The sequence below is a fragment of the Bos taurus genome, chromosome 23 (assembly GCF_002263795.3).
Source record: "Bos taurus isolate L1 Dominette 01449 registration number 42190680 breed Hereford chromosome 23, ARS-UCD2.0, whole genome shotgun sequence".
NCBI lineage: Eukaryota > Metazoa > Chordata > Mammalia > Artiodactyla > Bovidae > Bos > Bos taurus.
In genome coordinates, this window is record NC_037350.1 from 20,457,730 (window position 1) to 20,471,514 (window position 13,785).

General features: G+C 42.3%; 1 protein-coding gene across 1 annotated transcript in view; it reads right to left on the reverse strand.

The window, feature by feature from the left end:
• The window catches only part of TNFRSF21 (TNF receptor superfamily member 21), a 63,837-nt gene that overhangs the window by 39,509 nt on the left and 10,543 nt on the right, over positions 1-13,785 (reverse strand). The window contains exons 2-3 of the mRNA NM_001076911.1: positions 5,914-6,565; positions 3,884-4,378 (exon numbers count right to left, since the gene is read on the reverse strand). Coding sequence (NP_001070379.1) covers positions 3,884-4,378; positions 5,914-6,565 — 1,147 coding nt within the window. The remainder of the gene's footprint in view (positions 1-3,883; positions 4,379-5,913; positions 6,566-13,785) is intronic.

Here is a 13,785-nt window from a genome sequence, read left to right on the forward strand (position 1 = left end):
ACTTCATTTGTTCTTCATTTCTGAACACTGCTTATGGTGGCTTTAATAATTCAGATGAAATGTTATGTCATTCTTGAAATCTGATTGAAGAGTATATTAATGTTGTTCAGATACATCCAGGGCACAGCTTCCAGTTACTGCATTTGTCCCCAACTAACCCCTGCAACTTCGGAGAAATATTTATAAGAGAAACACAATCACGGTTCCCTTCCTACAATTTGATTGTTTCTTACTGCTTCTCCTGGAAAGAGGGTGAAGTTCTGCAGAGCTGTGAAACCGGGAAATGGTCTTCCTTCATAAGCCCAATAAAGACCAGTTCGATCCCGAGTTTGAGGCCTGGTTTGGGAAGATCTCACATGCCACAGGGGAACTAAGCCCTGCACCACAACTATTGAGCCTGTGCTCGAGAGTCTGAGAGCCGCAACTACTGACGCCCGAGTGCCATAGAGCCTGCGCTCCTCAACAAGAGAAGCCACTGCAGGAAGAAGCCTGTGCATCACAGCTAGAGAGTACCCCTGCTCGCCACAACTAGAGAAAGCCCTGGTGCAGAAACGAAGGAAGATCCAGCACAAACAAAATTACATAAATGAATAAAAATTTGAACAAAGACAAATTCTCCTACACTGGACCAAGCCCAAAGGAGTACAGTGCCAACTGGCCAAGCAAAAAATTGCTATGACTTTAGAAGTGAAGGAAACATATAAAACACACAAAATGCCACAGCATTCTCAGTCTCCCTTCCTCCTGGCCACGTAAGACCTCATCTTGTGTTTCCAGCACTAGGATTCCATGAAAGTAGGGTAGCAGTTTTGTGGAATTCAACTTTAGAACCATAAATCCATAAGGGGTGAGAGGATTCTCCCCACAAAAGAGATGGTCTTGATGAGAAAGGTAGGAACCACTGGTCTGGCTTCAGAGTGCTGGGGTCTACAGGGCATTCAGGAATACAGCACCGTCTGCTTAAGGTGAGCAAGGGGTAATGACCTCTTATACAGAACACCCAGGACTAGGTGATTTTATCCTCACCCTTATCCTCCTGAACAATTCAGTGTGAAATGGATAAGGACCAGAAAATGATCTTACTATACAGGATTATCTGCTGCCCAGAACTCACTGCAATCAGATCAACAAGGTATTGTTTCCAGAGGCCTCTCTGAGCACCTGGAATGGTTTTTCTGAAACAGAACCTCTCTTTGTTATGGGATTTTACCTGAGTGTACCTTTGAGGACAGCAATTTGGAAAGAACAGATCTTCCTTTAAAAAAAAAAAATCTTAAATATAAACCTCCCAAGGCAAAATCCTAGGGAAAAAGGTTAAACTGCTGAAAGAGATAGTAACATCTGAATGAGATGACTGTGATTTAGCTGGAAAAACAGAATGCTGAAGCTCTGCTTCCTCAGAAGGTAGGGTCAGGTATTGTTTGATTTGGCTTTTCCATTCTTTCTACAAAATAGGATTGTTTCAAGGACACAGACATGGTAGTTTACAAGGTTACGGCGGCCATAAAAACGCCTAAGATCGTTGTATTAAGTTGCTTTGTGTTGCTGGACTAGATTTACTTCTATAATTTCCTGTATTCTTGAGAATTCTGAAAACTACACCACAAGAGACTTTTAGAAATACAGCTGTCCATAACCTAATCCATAAACACAGCTACTGAAAGAATGGAGTCGCTTCTTTAATTGAACAGAATGGACACATTGTTTTCTGCTAACTATATATTAGAACAAAGGTTCTGCCTGGCCACTTAAAGGACAATTTAATGAAATACCAGATCTTAGGCAAGACCCTATATCACAGGAAAAAGTACACTGTCTATCACAGGCCTTTTACTGGGTCAGCTGACAACTGAGGAATATGCATGGTAAATTAAAATATTGTATCCATGTTAAACTTATTGAAGTTGAAAACTGCTATTCTTTAAGACTATATCCTTTTGTTAGGAAATAAATACTGAAGTATCTGCCATAAATGTTCATGAAATGGTTCAGAAAAACTATTTTATGTCTAGCCCTCCAGGCTTCTCTGTCCATAGAGTTCTCCAGGCAAGAATATTGGGTAGCCAAGCCCTTCTCCAGCGGATCTTCCTCACCCAGGGAATGAACACAGGTCTCCCACATTGCAGGCAGATTCTTTACCATCTGAGCCATCAGGGAAATTACCTATATATTGCATATTATGTTACATGACATTTTATATATAACTAAATTACCTGGCACATTTTATAACATAAAACATATATATTTTTATAGAAAAAGAGCAAATGATAATGCAGAAGGGCAAAATGTTAGCAATAGGTCAAGTGGGGACATGAATATATTCTTTGTACTGATTTTGCAATTCTTGTGTTTTTGCAATTATATCCATATAAAAATGATTTTTTTTAAAAAGGGAGAATTGGAGTCTTCCTTCTTCAGCTGCCAGCAAAAGGTTGTTTCATTCAAATCTGTGCAGGCTCATCCCAAGTAGGAAGTTCACCCGTCTTTCACTTGGTTTGACATTCACACAAATTAGCAAAGGGAAATAAAATGAGTTGTTTTGTTAAACTTCCTCCACATTTCTGATTATAAGCCTAGCATGTGCTTATTAAAGAAAATTTGGGTAAAAAACAAAACCAATAAGGGATAAATCCACATAAACACCACCAAACTGAAAGAAACTTCATTGTCACTTTGGCATATTTCTTTTCGGAATTTATTCCCAAGTTTTAAGACAGCTAAGATTATATTATATAAGGTGCGTAGTATGGTGGCTTTTTCTATTCTTTAATCTAGTATAAACATTTTCCCATGTCATGGGTTAAAAAAGAAAAAAATCTCATAATCCTCAACCTCAACATAATATTCATAGTCATAATATGGATATGCCACAATTTACTTAGTCAATTCCCTAAAACCAACCCTCCGATTACTTTTGGTTTTTATTTATTATACATGATGTTGAATTAAAAGTTCAAAATCCTGTGCTTAAATTTTTTTTAGTATTTCTGATTTATATCTTTATGATAAATTCACAGAAATAGAACTGCTGGGCCAAAGAGTATAAGCAAGTTCAAGACTCAATACAAAAGGTCAAACCACTTTACAGGAAGTTAAGCTTTATGCCTTTATCTTTAAGGAGAAAGATCCTGAATGGGATTATCAAAACTTGGGCTGAAATCTTATTTAATATTAAAGAAATGGAAGTTTTACTGCCACAGTCTGAAAACTGCAGCCTTCAGATCACACTTAGCTACCAGGACAAGTTTCATTAGCTATGATTTGCCCTCCAAAGAGAAAAAGCTGAAATACTCCAGCCCGTACTCCTACACACTGATAACTAGGTAAGAGATATGGGGCCAGCCTCAGGTGATCAAGATACTAAGCTTTGGGTGTTTAAAACCCAAAAAACCTTCCTATCTTCCCAATAGAAATGAGATCCTAAAAATATAAGGGGGGGGAAATACATGTGGGTAAAGTGATAGGAACCTAAAGGCAAGGTTCAAATTTGAAAAAGTGCACTTCAGACAAGTTGCCTTTTTCCTCCCTCTATTTTCTCAGCAGCCTCCATCAGGAGATACGGATTCAGTCCCACCTTCGCTGAAACAAAAGACTGACTCCCCTGGGTCAAGGCAGCCAAACCTCTCTGAACTTGATCCCTTCACCTGTTAAACGACAAAGTTGAACAAAGACCCTGAAGGTCACTGTCACGTCTCATTCGGAAATAACTGTCCTTTAAATGCCCAGGGGAACCAGGAGAGATGAGTTATTCTCTCTGAACATTACCACATCACATGCTATCCACCTGATTTCTCCTATCACAAACAGATCAAACAGCACTTGGTATAAAAAGAGATTCCAAAAACTGTGGAATCGCTTTTTGGAACGAGTTTGGCAGGCTCACCATGGCCATTGCAGTAGTAGATCCACTTCTCCCGGTTCTGGGTGGGGGCCATGGATTTCTTGAGCCCTGCCTTTTCCACAATGGCGCTGGGATCCTGCCGGGGCCCCTTCTTGAGAGTCCTCGAGCTTTTCCGGATACTGCACACCACTATCACCACCAGCACCAGCAGCAGGAAAAGCACAATCATCCACGGAAGGTGCTCGTTGATGTCAAAATGCTTGTGTGGGTTCTGCCTGGGGTGGCCCCTCTTGAGGCCTTTGATGGGCGTGCTTGACTTCTCACCCCCAGTGGCCTCCATGGACGGCAGCAGCTTCAGGATGTGTCTGTGGTGGGGCCCTTGCTGGTGGTTCGCTACCTGGAGCTTGGGGAAGGTCTTGTTCACGCCCTCCTCCCCACTCGCTGAGCTTGTGTTGTCAGGGGCTGTCCCTTCCTGGGTGCCACTTGGCACCTTTGGTCTAACAGAGGCAGAAGAGTTGGATTCTGTTGAGTTGATGCCTAGAAAAAAAAGAGTAAGGAGGGGGGAAGAGCTTTTCTATATGGGGGGTATCTACACATTCCATCCTCTTCCTAGTCATCTCCAAACCAGGTCAGATAATCCAAGAAGAGATGACCTATGGAGCTTTAGAATAAATGATACTGTACATTTTCACAAAGACCTTGACAATGCCTTTATGTGAGAGGTTAAAACTCAGCTTAACAGCTAAACTCACTCTCTCCTGCCAAAAGCAAGGGCATCCTCAGGGACCAAGCCTGAGCTTCACAGTAGCTTCCCCTGTGCCACGCGTACCACGTCAACTCTTACTTGTTTTGATTATTAGAAAACTAGCTCCAATTGAATTCCGCTGTCTTTTAATTTCTTTATTCTTCCTCTCCCACCAACTAGCTATTTCAAGATACAGTGGTAAAATGAAAACATGACTAAGATAAAGGAAAGAGTTCAAACTCCAGTCTAAGTTAGACCAGAGAAAGGTTTGGTGGGATTCTCAGTGAACAAAATAAAGCAGGACTTGCTTAGTATGTGCTAGTAATACAGCAGCAAGATTTGGGCAGGCAGCTTAGTGGACTGTTTTCAGAGAAGCTTCCACAAGCAATTTTCCATTAAGGAGTGAAAGCCAGGGATTTCAAGTCCCGAGAGACAGGACCTGACCCCTGAGGAAACCTGGAGAGATCACAGGAGCTCTCTGAGGCTGCTTCTTCATTTCTAGTGGCGGTTGTGAGAAGGCCTTCCTTATGGGGTCTCATCAGAAGGTCAAACATAACCACATGTGAGAGCTCGCTGGACAGTTTTCGGCCATCATCTCATGAAAATTAAACTCAATCAAAAGGAATGTGAAAATAAAAGCTAAATGTTATTCTTGCCTGAGATTCAAAGAATTCTGAGGAAAACTGGGATATACTTGATGAAGGACATAAAGTCCTATGGGAAAAAAATAAAAAACTCTTTTCCAGACGTGAACGCCAGTTACCTTCAACATGACACACCATCTGCTTGTTTCCTGACACTCCTGCCTGATCTTCCTTTTCTCAGACTCCCCTCGGATCCAACATTCACCTTTCCTTTCCAGATGTCGTGGTATTTTTCTCCCCTTCTCCTGACCTTCCAGCTATGTCTCCCCAGGACTGGCTGGGTGTTAGAAAACTTTTAATCTGAAGGGACCTTAAAGGAGCCAAATCACTCATTTACGGTGTCATATGCTTGACAAGTTTGTGACCAGGGCCTGCAGAAGTTCAGTGATTTCCCTAAGGCTACATGCTGACCTTGTTTCTCCTGGTTCTAATTTTCTAGCTTGATGTCACCTACTTCTCAGATATTTATTCCTCCCTAATAGCTAACACTTCTGAGTCTCAATGTTTCTAATAGGTCCATGGAAGCTAGACTTTAAACAGCCACAAAAGGCAAGCCCCATCTTCAAGGGGTGACTTTGGAATAGACAAGATGGAGAAAGCATCGTGGCTCCCCGCCCGTTCTTGGTACCGCCCCACAGGGCTCGGAGCCTTCCTCACATACACGATTCACGAGGTTAAGTTACCTTTGGGAATGAGAGTGGAGGAAGGGACATCGTGGGGTTCCGTGTGCTCAGGGCGTGAAAGGCTGGTTGTGCCAGGGGAGGGTGGGGCGGTGCTGGAGGAGGACGGGAGCGGGCCGCAGACATTGTCTGCCTCCTTGGTCCCCAGCTTGATCACCACCATGTTCTGACTCAGACAGTCTGTGTACGCTCTGCATCTCATCACACTGGAAGGCACGTCGGAGAAGGTCCCCCGAGCACACTGCTTACACCGCACGTCCTCCATTTCTGTCCCCTTCTTCCGCACCCCCCACCCCACGGGGCACACCGTGTGGGGGGCACAGGTACCATTCGACTGGAACATGCCAGGTGGGCAAGTGCATTCTCGGTCAGTCAAGGCAGTACAAGGTAATTTCTCGATCATCGGCCAGGGGCACCGCTGACTACACTCGTGGCATTTCTCGATGCCATTCTCGTGTCTGGTAAAGGTCCCCGTGGGGCAGCTGCTGCAGACACGCAGGCTTATGTTGGTACAGTGCTCGGACACGTAGGTTCCTGCTGGACACTTATCACAGGTGAGCACCTGGCCGGTGATGCGGTCAACGTGGTGGTATTTGCCAATGAGACTTGGTGCCTTCTGCTCTGGTTGAGCCCTGGTGGTACTGAGGAATCCAAGCTGAAAGAAAAAAAAAAGGGGGAAAGGAGGAACAAAAGCTAAGAAGATGTTACACAGGAAGAGGAGGAGAAAGGATGGAATAATCCCTACCCGACCATCATCATTCCCATTAAAAGTCTGACCAGTACTTTGCCACTTTTTTTAACATTCATTCATTCTCTCTAGTTGTGGCACACAGGGGCTTAGTTGCTTGGTGGCATGTGGGATCTAGTTCTCAACCAAGGATTGAACCCAAGTCTCCTGCACTGGAAGGTGGATTCTTAACCACTGAACCACCAGGGAAGTCCCCAGTACTGTGCCCTTTTAACAGCTATGTCATAAGAGAGAGAGAAAAAAAACCAGACTACAATTCCACAGGGGATCTGATCTCCTGGCTGCAAAGTTTTGGTTTTGTTGCCTGACTTTTGCCTCAGCTTTCTTTTTTTCCATCTGTAAAGTGAAGCTGCAAACTGATTATAAAATCAATGGAGAAGATGAACATGAAAGCACTTTGGGACTCATATTAAAAATGCTACACATTAAAATCTTAATGCAAAAGGAAAGTAACTTGCCGAATAGTGTCTTCCTGCTGCAACCCAACTAATCGGTAGCCATTTCTTGACACCTGGACAAATCAGCTGAGATGGCAGGATGACAAATATTCAAGCTGCTACTACAGGTGACCCAGTTGGCGTTAACCAATAGACAAAGTGTGATTTTTTTTTTCCAAAGGTTTTGTCTTTACAAAGCTAAATGACCTTTTCTTTTTATTTTGTAAACCAGAGGCAGGCCCTTGGTGTTCTGAATGAGCTTTAAACAACAGAGTTAATACTTTCAGATGCTCCTATCTGTTGAGGCCAGGCTCAATGGAGCATGGACCTGCAGCCACCTAAGCGCCTAAGAACAAAGCATGGGAAGGAGGGCAGTTAAAGTTCAAAAACAACATTTAAGAAAATTCCCTATAAAATGTAAAAACAAGCTGAGATGATGCCTAAAAGCTGATGCTAGGGAAGACATCTAAATCAAGAGACACAGTCAATGAAAAAAGCTGAGGAGAACAGGAGCCAGAAAACCTGAGGCTGGTTCTCTTTGATCGAGATTCTTCCATCTCTCCTTGATACAGAGGCAGGGGAATTAAATCAAATTGCTTCAAAGCAAGCCTGGGGCCTCAACTGCAACATCAACATTACCTTGAGAAGCTTTTTGAAAATCCACATCCCCAGCCCATCACCTGAGATCAGGTGGATCTGCAATGAGGCCAAGAATCTGTTTTCGTCTGATTTGGTTTTTAAGCTTTCCCAATGATTCTGATCCCCAACTAAGTTTTGGACTTCCTGAAACAAGATGGGCCCCCTTGGGCTCTAATCACCTGAGATTCCGAGACCCACTTTGGAGACAACCCAGTTCAACTGTCAGATCCTTCCCTCCAACCCTCACACAACCTGGCACTTTCTACTGTTTTTTTTTTTTTGGCTGTGTCATGTAGCCTGTGGGATCTTAGTTCCCCAACCAGGAGAACCCTAACGTTGAACTGGGAGCGTGAAGCTTAATCACTGGACCACCAGGGAAGTTCCCTTATTGCTTTAATATTTCTCTTTTAAAATCATTATTTATAACAAAAATAAAAATTCTTTTTTAACTTTTTATTTTATATTGGCACATATTTGATTAACAATGTTGAGTTAGTTCCAGGTGTACAGCAAAGTGATTCGGTTATACTTATATATGTTATCTATTCTTTTTCAAATTATTTTCCCATTTAGGTTGTTACATAACACTGAGCAGAGTTCCCTGTACAGTAGGTCCTTAATGGCTATCAATTTTAAATATGGCAGTGTGTACATGTCAAACCCACATTCCCTAACTATTCCTTGTAACCACTCTAATAATTATGGAATAGAGTGAAATGTTTAAGTCTCTGCTCAAAGCCACCCACCCCCAGAGAAACACTCTCTTGATTATGGTGTGCATCTTTCCAGACCATTTTCTGGGCATTTACACATAAAATACACATACATGCTTTCACTTGGCCAAGTTGGCTACCTCAGGTTTGGGTTTGGTTTACATATATAAAGGGGAAAGGCTATATATACCCACTATTCTATGACTTGCTTTTGTTCATCTTCTAATACTGCATCACTGAAATCTTTCCACATCAGAGCACACAGACTACTTCCTTCTTTATAGCAGTCAAGTACTCTAACAGCACGGATATGCCTTTGAACGTGCACATGTAAAGAATTTAGAGATTCTTCTTACTGAGGACAGGTAGATTGCTTCCTTGTCCACATGTCAGGTACCCATGCATCTTTCTATAATCCATATTCACCTCCTTCCCTTCCCACTCCACACTAGTTTCTCTTTTCTTTCCTTCTCATCGCAAATAATAGGTACAATCATGCTATTCTCAGCCTTTTAAGAACCCCTTTCTTCAAGGACCAAAGAAGCCACCATATAACCCATAATTTGGAACCTCTTGGTCCTTCTCTTCTTTACTACTATGAATTTACTAGATAGGTATTTTCAGACTGTGGGAGGACCAGACCTGAAAGAGAAAGACTACCTGGGCCAAGATGTAGAGAATCTTGTCCAGATTCTGCCTTAAGATCAATTCCGCCTGGGTTCACATGCTTGTAAAATTAGCAGGTTGGACGAGGTTGTATTCAATTTAAGGTGTATTCAACTTCAAGGTGTCTGTGATTGTCAAAGTTCCACCTTCTCCACGAAGCCTTTACAACCATTCCTAGACACTCATTCCAAGCCAGTGAGCAAACTCATCACATTTCCTGTTTCTTTTGTTCATCATGTTGGTGCCTAATTACATATTGCCTTGTAATGTTAGTTGATGACTTCCAAAGTGTATATACTTATCTTCCCATAATGACTGTAAGCAGCTCGAGGCCAGGGACAACCACGTAGATTGCATTTCCTCCCTTGCTCAACCACCTCAATGATGAAGACCATGGAAATGATAAACAAAGCATCCTCTGAGCCAAGGGTCAGCAAACTACATCCCACATGCCACCTGTTCCTGTAAATAAGACTTATGGGAACCTAGGCATTTATTTGGGCTTCCCTGGTGGTATAGTGGTAAAGAATCCACCTGCCTTGCAGGAGATCCCTGCATGGGGTTCAATTCCTGGGTCAGGAAGATCCTCTGGAGAAGGAAATGGAAACCCACTCCAGTATTCTTGCCTGGGAAATCTCATGGACAGAGGAGCCTGGTGGGCTACAGTCCATGGGGTCGCAAAAGAGTTGGACACGACTTAGTAATTAAACAACAACAACAGGCATTCATTTAGGTATTGTCCATGGCTGTTTTCATGCTATAACGGCAGAGATGGATAACTGCAAGAGACCATATGGCTGCAAACTTATCTGCCTCTTCAAAGGAAAAAAACAAAAAGCCTGCCAATCCCTATACTGAGCAATCAAAAGAAATGTCAAAAATGCAGGGACCAGGAGCTCCCTCACTGGAACACTCATACCTCCTTGGAGAGTCTAGCAGAGGATGGAGTTCATGGCTTCCTTTCTTGAGCACTCATTCCAACTCACATGCCAAATCTGATCCTTCCAACCCTTGTTTAAAACTCTCAGTGGCCCCTCACATGACTTAGGGTGGATGCAAAATCTTTACCAGAGTTAGGACTTCCTCCAAAATCCCAACCCTGCTGTCCCCTTCCCCACTTAAAACACGTCTCCCATTCACCCCTTACGCCCTTTCCTTAGGTTAATAAATGTTTTGTTTTTAAAATTTATTTCACGGAAGTATAGTTGATTTATCAATACAACGTTGTGTTAATTTCTGCTGTCCAGCAAAGTGACTCAGTTATACATATATGCACATTCTTTTCCATATTCTTTTCCAGTATGGTTTATTGCAGGACACTGAATATAGTTCCCTATGCTATATAGTAAGGCTTTGTTGTTTATCTATTCCCTATTCCTTTGTTTTCTATATGACAACCATCATTCTGTAGTTATACATTTATCTGTGTAGTGTGTCTTCCCCTCTGGACCACAGGCTCCATGAGGATAAGAATAGAATCTATGTTATATGCTCATGTTCTCCAAGCCCTCGAGGACAGTACTCAATGCATGGTATACCTGACCAGGGTGTGTTGGCTAAATGAATGAGTGGATTTGTAGACCATAATTAATTAGAAGCAGCAAAGTAAAGGGTGGGAGTGGAGGAGGTTGCTGGGGATGAACGCAGGTATAAAAGCAAGTGACAGAAAGCCAAGATGCCTCCACCATGTAGCCACCATATCTCAAACAGGCTGGCACCCATTAGAGTTTCACCTCTAAAGCCCCTGAGGATATCATTCCGTTTTCACAGAACCGTAACTGGCTTATAAGAATTATGCTCTGTGTGGTGCTTAAGATGACAAGAAAATGTAGCTCTCATTTCATAAAAAGATTAGAGTAACTTGGTGATTAGAATGATAAGCAGTATAACAAGATTAATTCTCCAGAAGTCACCTATGTCCCATCCTGATTTCAAGTTTAGCTATTCGAAAATTTTCATTTACTTAGAGGACACTTATTTCAACAACAACAATGATAGATGGACAAAAATCAGTGTACCATCCCAAACTGCACAGGATACAGAAGCACGACAAATACTTGCGAGCTGATTAAAAGGGAAAACCCAGGACACAAAGCACTTTTCAAGGAGGGAAGGTCTCCACGCTCACCTTGATGACTTGCATCACACCTGTCCTGTTATATCACTCTTACCCTAGGACACAGGGATGGGCCCAAGAGACACCGGATGTGCTAATGTATGTCAGGATGTTGACGCTTATTTTTGTTTGTTTTCCTTTTTAAGATTTTTTTTTTTTTTTTGATGTGGGCCATTTTTAGTCTTCACTGAATTTGTGACAATACTACTTCTCTTTTCTGTTTTGGTTTTTTGGCTGCCAGGTATGTGAGACCTTAGCTCCTCGACCAGGGATTGAACCCACACCCCCCTGCTTTGGAAGTCTTAACCACTGGACTGCCAGGAAGGTCCTGACGCTTACTTGTCTTTAACAATTCTTATCCCATGACCTCATCCTTCTAACAAATGAGGCAAAGAGCCTGTGCAGTTTATTAGTAAATGTGTTTGTCATTCTTGCTCCCTATCAAATCTCAATCACTTTTCATAGAAAATGAGCAAACTCAAGGCAATGATAAACTTTTGTCTATTCATAATGGATCAGCAGGAAGACTGCTTGTGAGCTTACTATAGAAAAATTGTTAATACTGCCTAAAACTAATATGTCAAAAGGAATCTCAGCTTCCTTGGATATGATAACTAAGGGAAACAAGTTATTCCTGAGATGGTAACTCTAAAAACATGGTGAGGATGAAACATACTAACAGGGACTTCCCTGGTGGTCCAGTGGTTAAGACATCACCTTCCAATGCAGGGGTTACAGGTTCAATCTCTGGTCGGGGGGGGCCAAGATTCCACATGCCTCTCGGTCAAAAAACCCAAATGTAAAACAGAAGCAATATTGTAACAAATTCAATAAAGACTTTAAAAATGGTCCACATCAAAAACATCTTTAGAAAAATAAAATATACGAACAGATGCTCATATGGCAAAAAGCCAGGCAGAGTAGAGATACTTCCAGAAGTTCTGACCATTTTATTTTCCACATCACATTAAATTTGTAATCCTAAGACACTGGCTGCTTGGAATTCTAGAGATTTGAAGGGAGAAAAAGAATGTACCAAGAGAAAGGTGCCAAGCAAAAAGCTTCTGCAAAGCACAGAGACCCGTTACCAGTTACGTTATATAAATCTGGCCGACTCTGGCACTGTCTACTATCCTCTCTGATTTAAAAAAGCCTTCTGTTGCTAAGGCAAAAGCAGGGACTGCCGTTCAAGCCGGCGAATCCAGAGAATGCTGAGGCTAGAATGTGCTGACGACAGGACCAGAAGGAGGCAAGCTCAGAGGAGATGGAGGGGAAAGGGGAAAAAAAAGCAAGACAGAACCAACCCAGATGCTGTCTTCCTTGGAACCTACAATGCAGGAGAGTGTGTGTACTCAGCCTTCAGGGGCCTGGACCACAGAAACACATCGCCCGCCACCCATCACAATGTTAGTGTGTCACGTTAGTTGCTCAGTCGTGTCTGACTCTTTGTGACCCCATGGACTGTGGCCCACCAGGGTCCTCTGTCCATGAAATTCTCCCAACAAGAATGCTGGAGTGGGTTGCCATTCCCTTCTCCAGGGCATCTTCCTGACCCAGGGATCAAACTCGGGTCTCCGGCACCGCAGGCAGATTCTTTGCCATCTGAGTCACCAGGGAACCCCACCCCGTCATCCATCACAACAGCTAGTCCTATAGGCTAAGACCCCACCTACATGGAGAAGCCAAGTTATAAATAAGACAGTGGTGAAGGTGAAGAATTTACAGAATCCTCATTAAAACTGCCACCACCAGCCAGGGCAGCAACTCTAGCCTGTATAAACAAAACCTAATTTAGGCTGAAGCATCTGAGCAAGCCCGCTCTACCAGATCCTGATCAGGGTGCGGGGGAGGGGGAAAGCAGTTTAACCTGTGTCTCCATTTCTTCATTAGTAAATGGAGATGATAATAATAATAATATAATTAAATAATAAACTAAAAATAATTTTTATAATACAATAAAAATAATACATAAGATCACAACCATAGGATTGTTTTCGCAATTGTTACTACAGATAAGAGCAGGTGAAACAGTGATGATACAAGGTAGTTCTTCACGAATGCTATTTTAATCATCACTCCTTCTATTTATCATCGTACTCTAGTTTAGCTTCAGTCCCTTGGGCTTAGACAACTTTTCAAAACACTCCAATTAAAATACACATATCCAACAGAGAAGAAACTAGTGGTTACCAGTGTAAAGAGGAAAAGGGGAGAAATGATATGGGGAAGGGGGGCCAAAAGGTTATTATGGAATTATATGAAATCATATATATAAGGGACTTCCTGGGTTGAGTGGCCTAGTGGTTAAGAATCTTCCTTTCAAGACAGGGGACTTGAGTTTGATCCCTGGTCAGGGAACTATAAGATCCCACATGCCTTGGAGCAAATAGGCCTGCATGCCACAACAAGAGAAATCCAGGCAATGCAACTAGAAAAGTCCGAGTGCCTCAAGGAAGAGCCAGTACAAAAATAAAAAATAATTTCAAAAAAGAAATATGTATGAAACTTCCGAAATTTGCAAAGCACTATAGAATTTGAAGAATCTTTAATTCAATA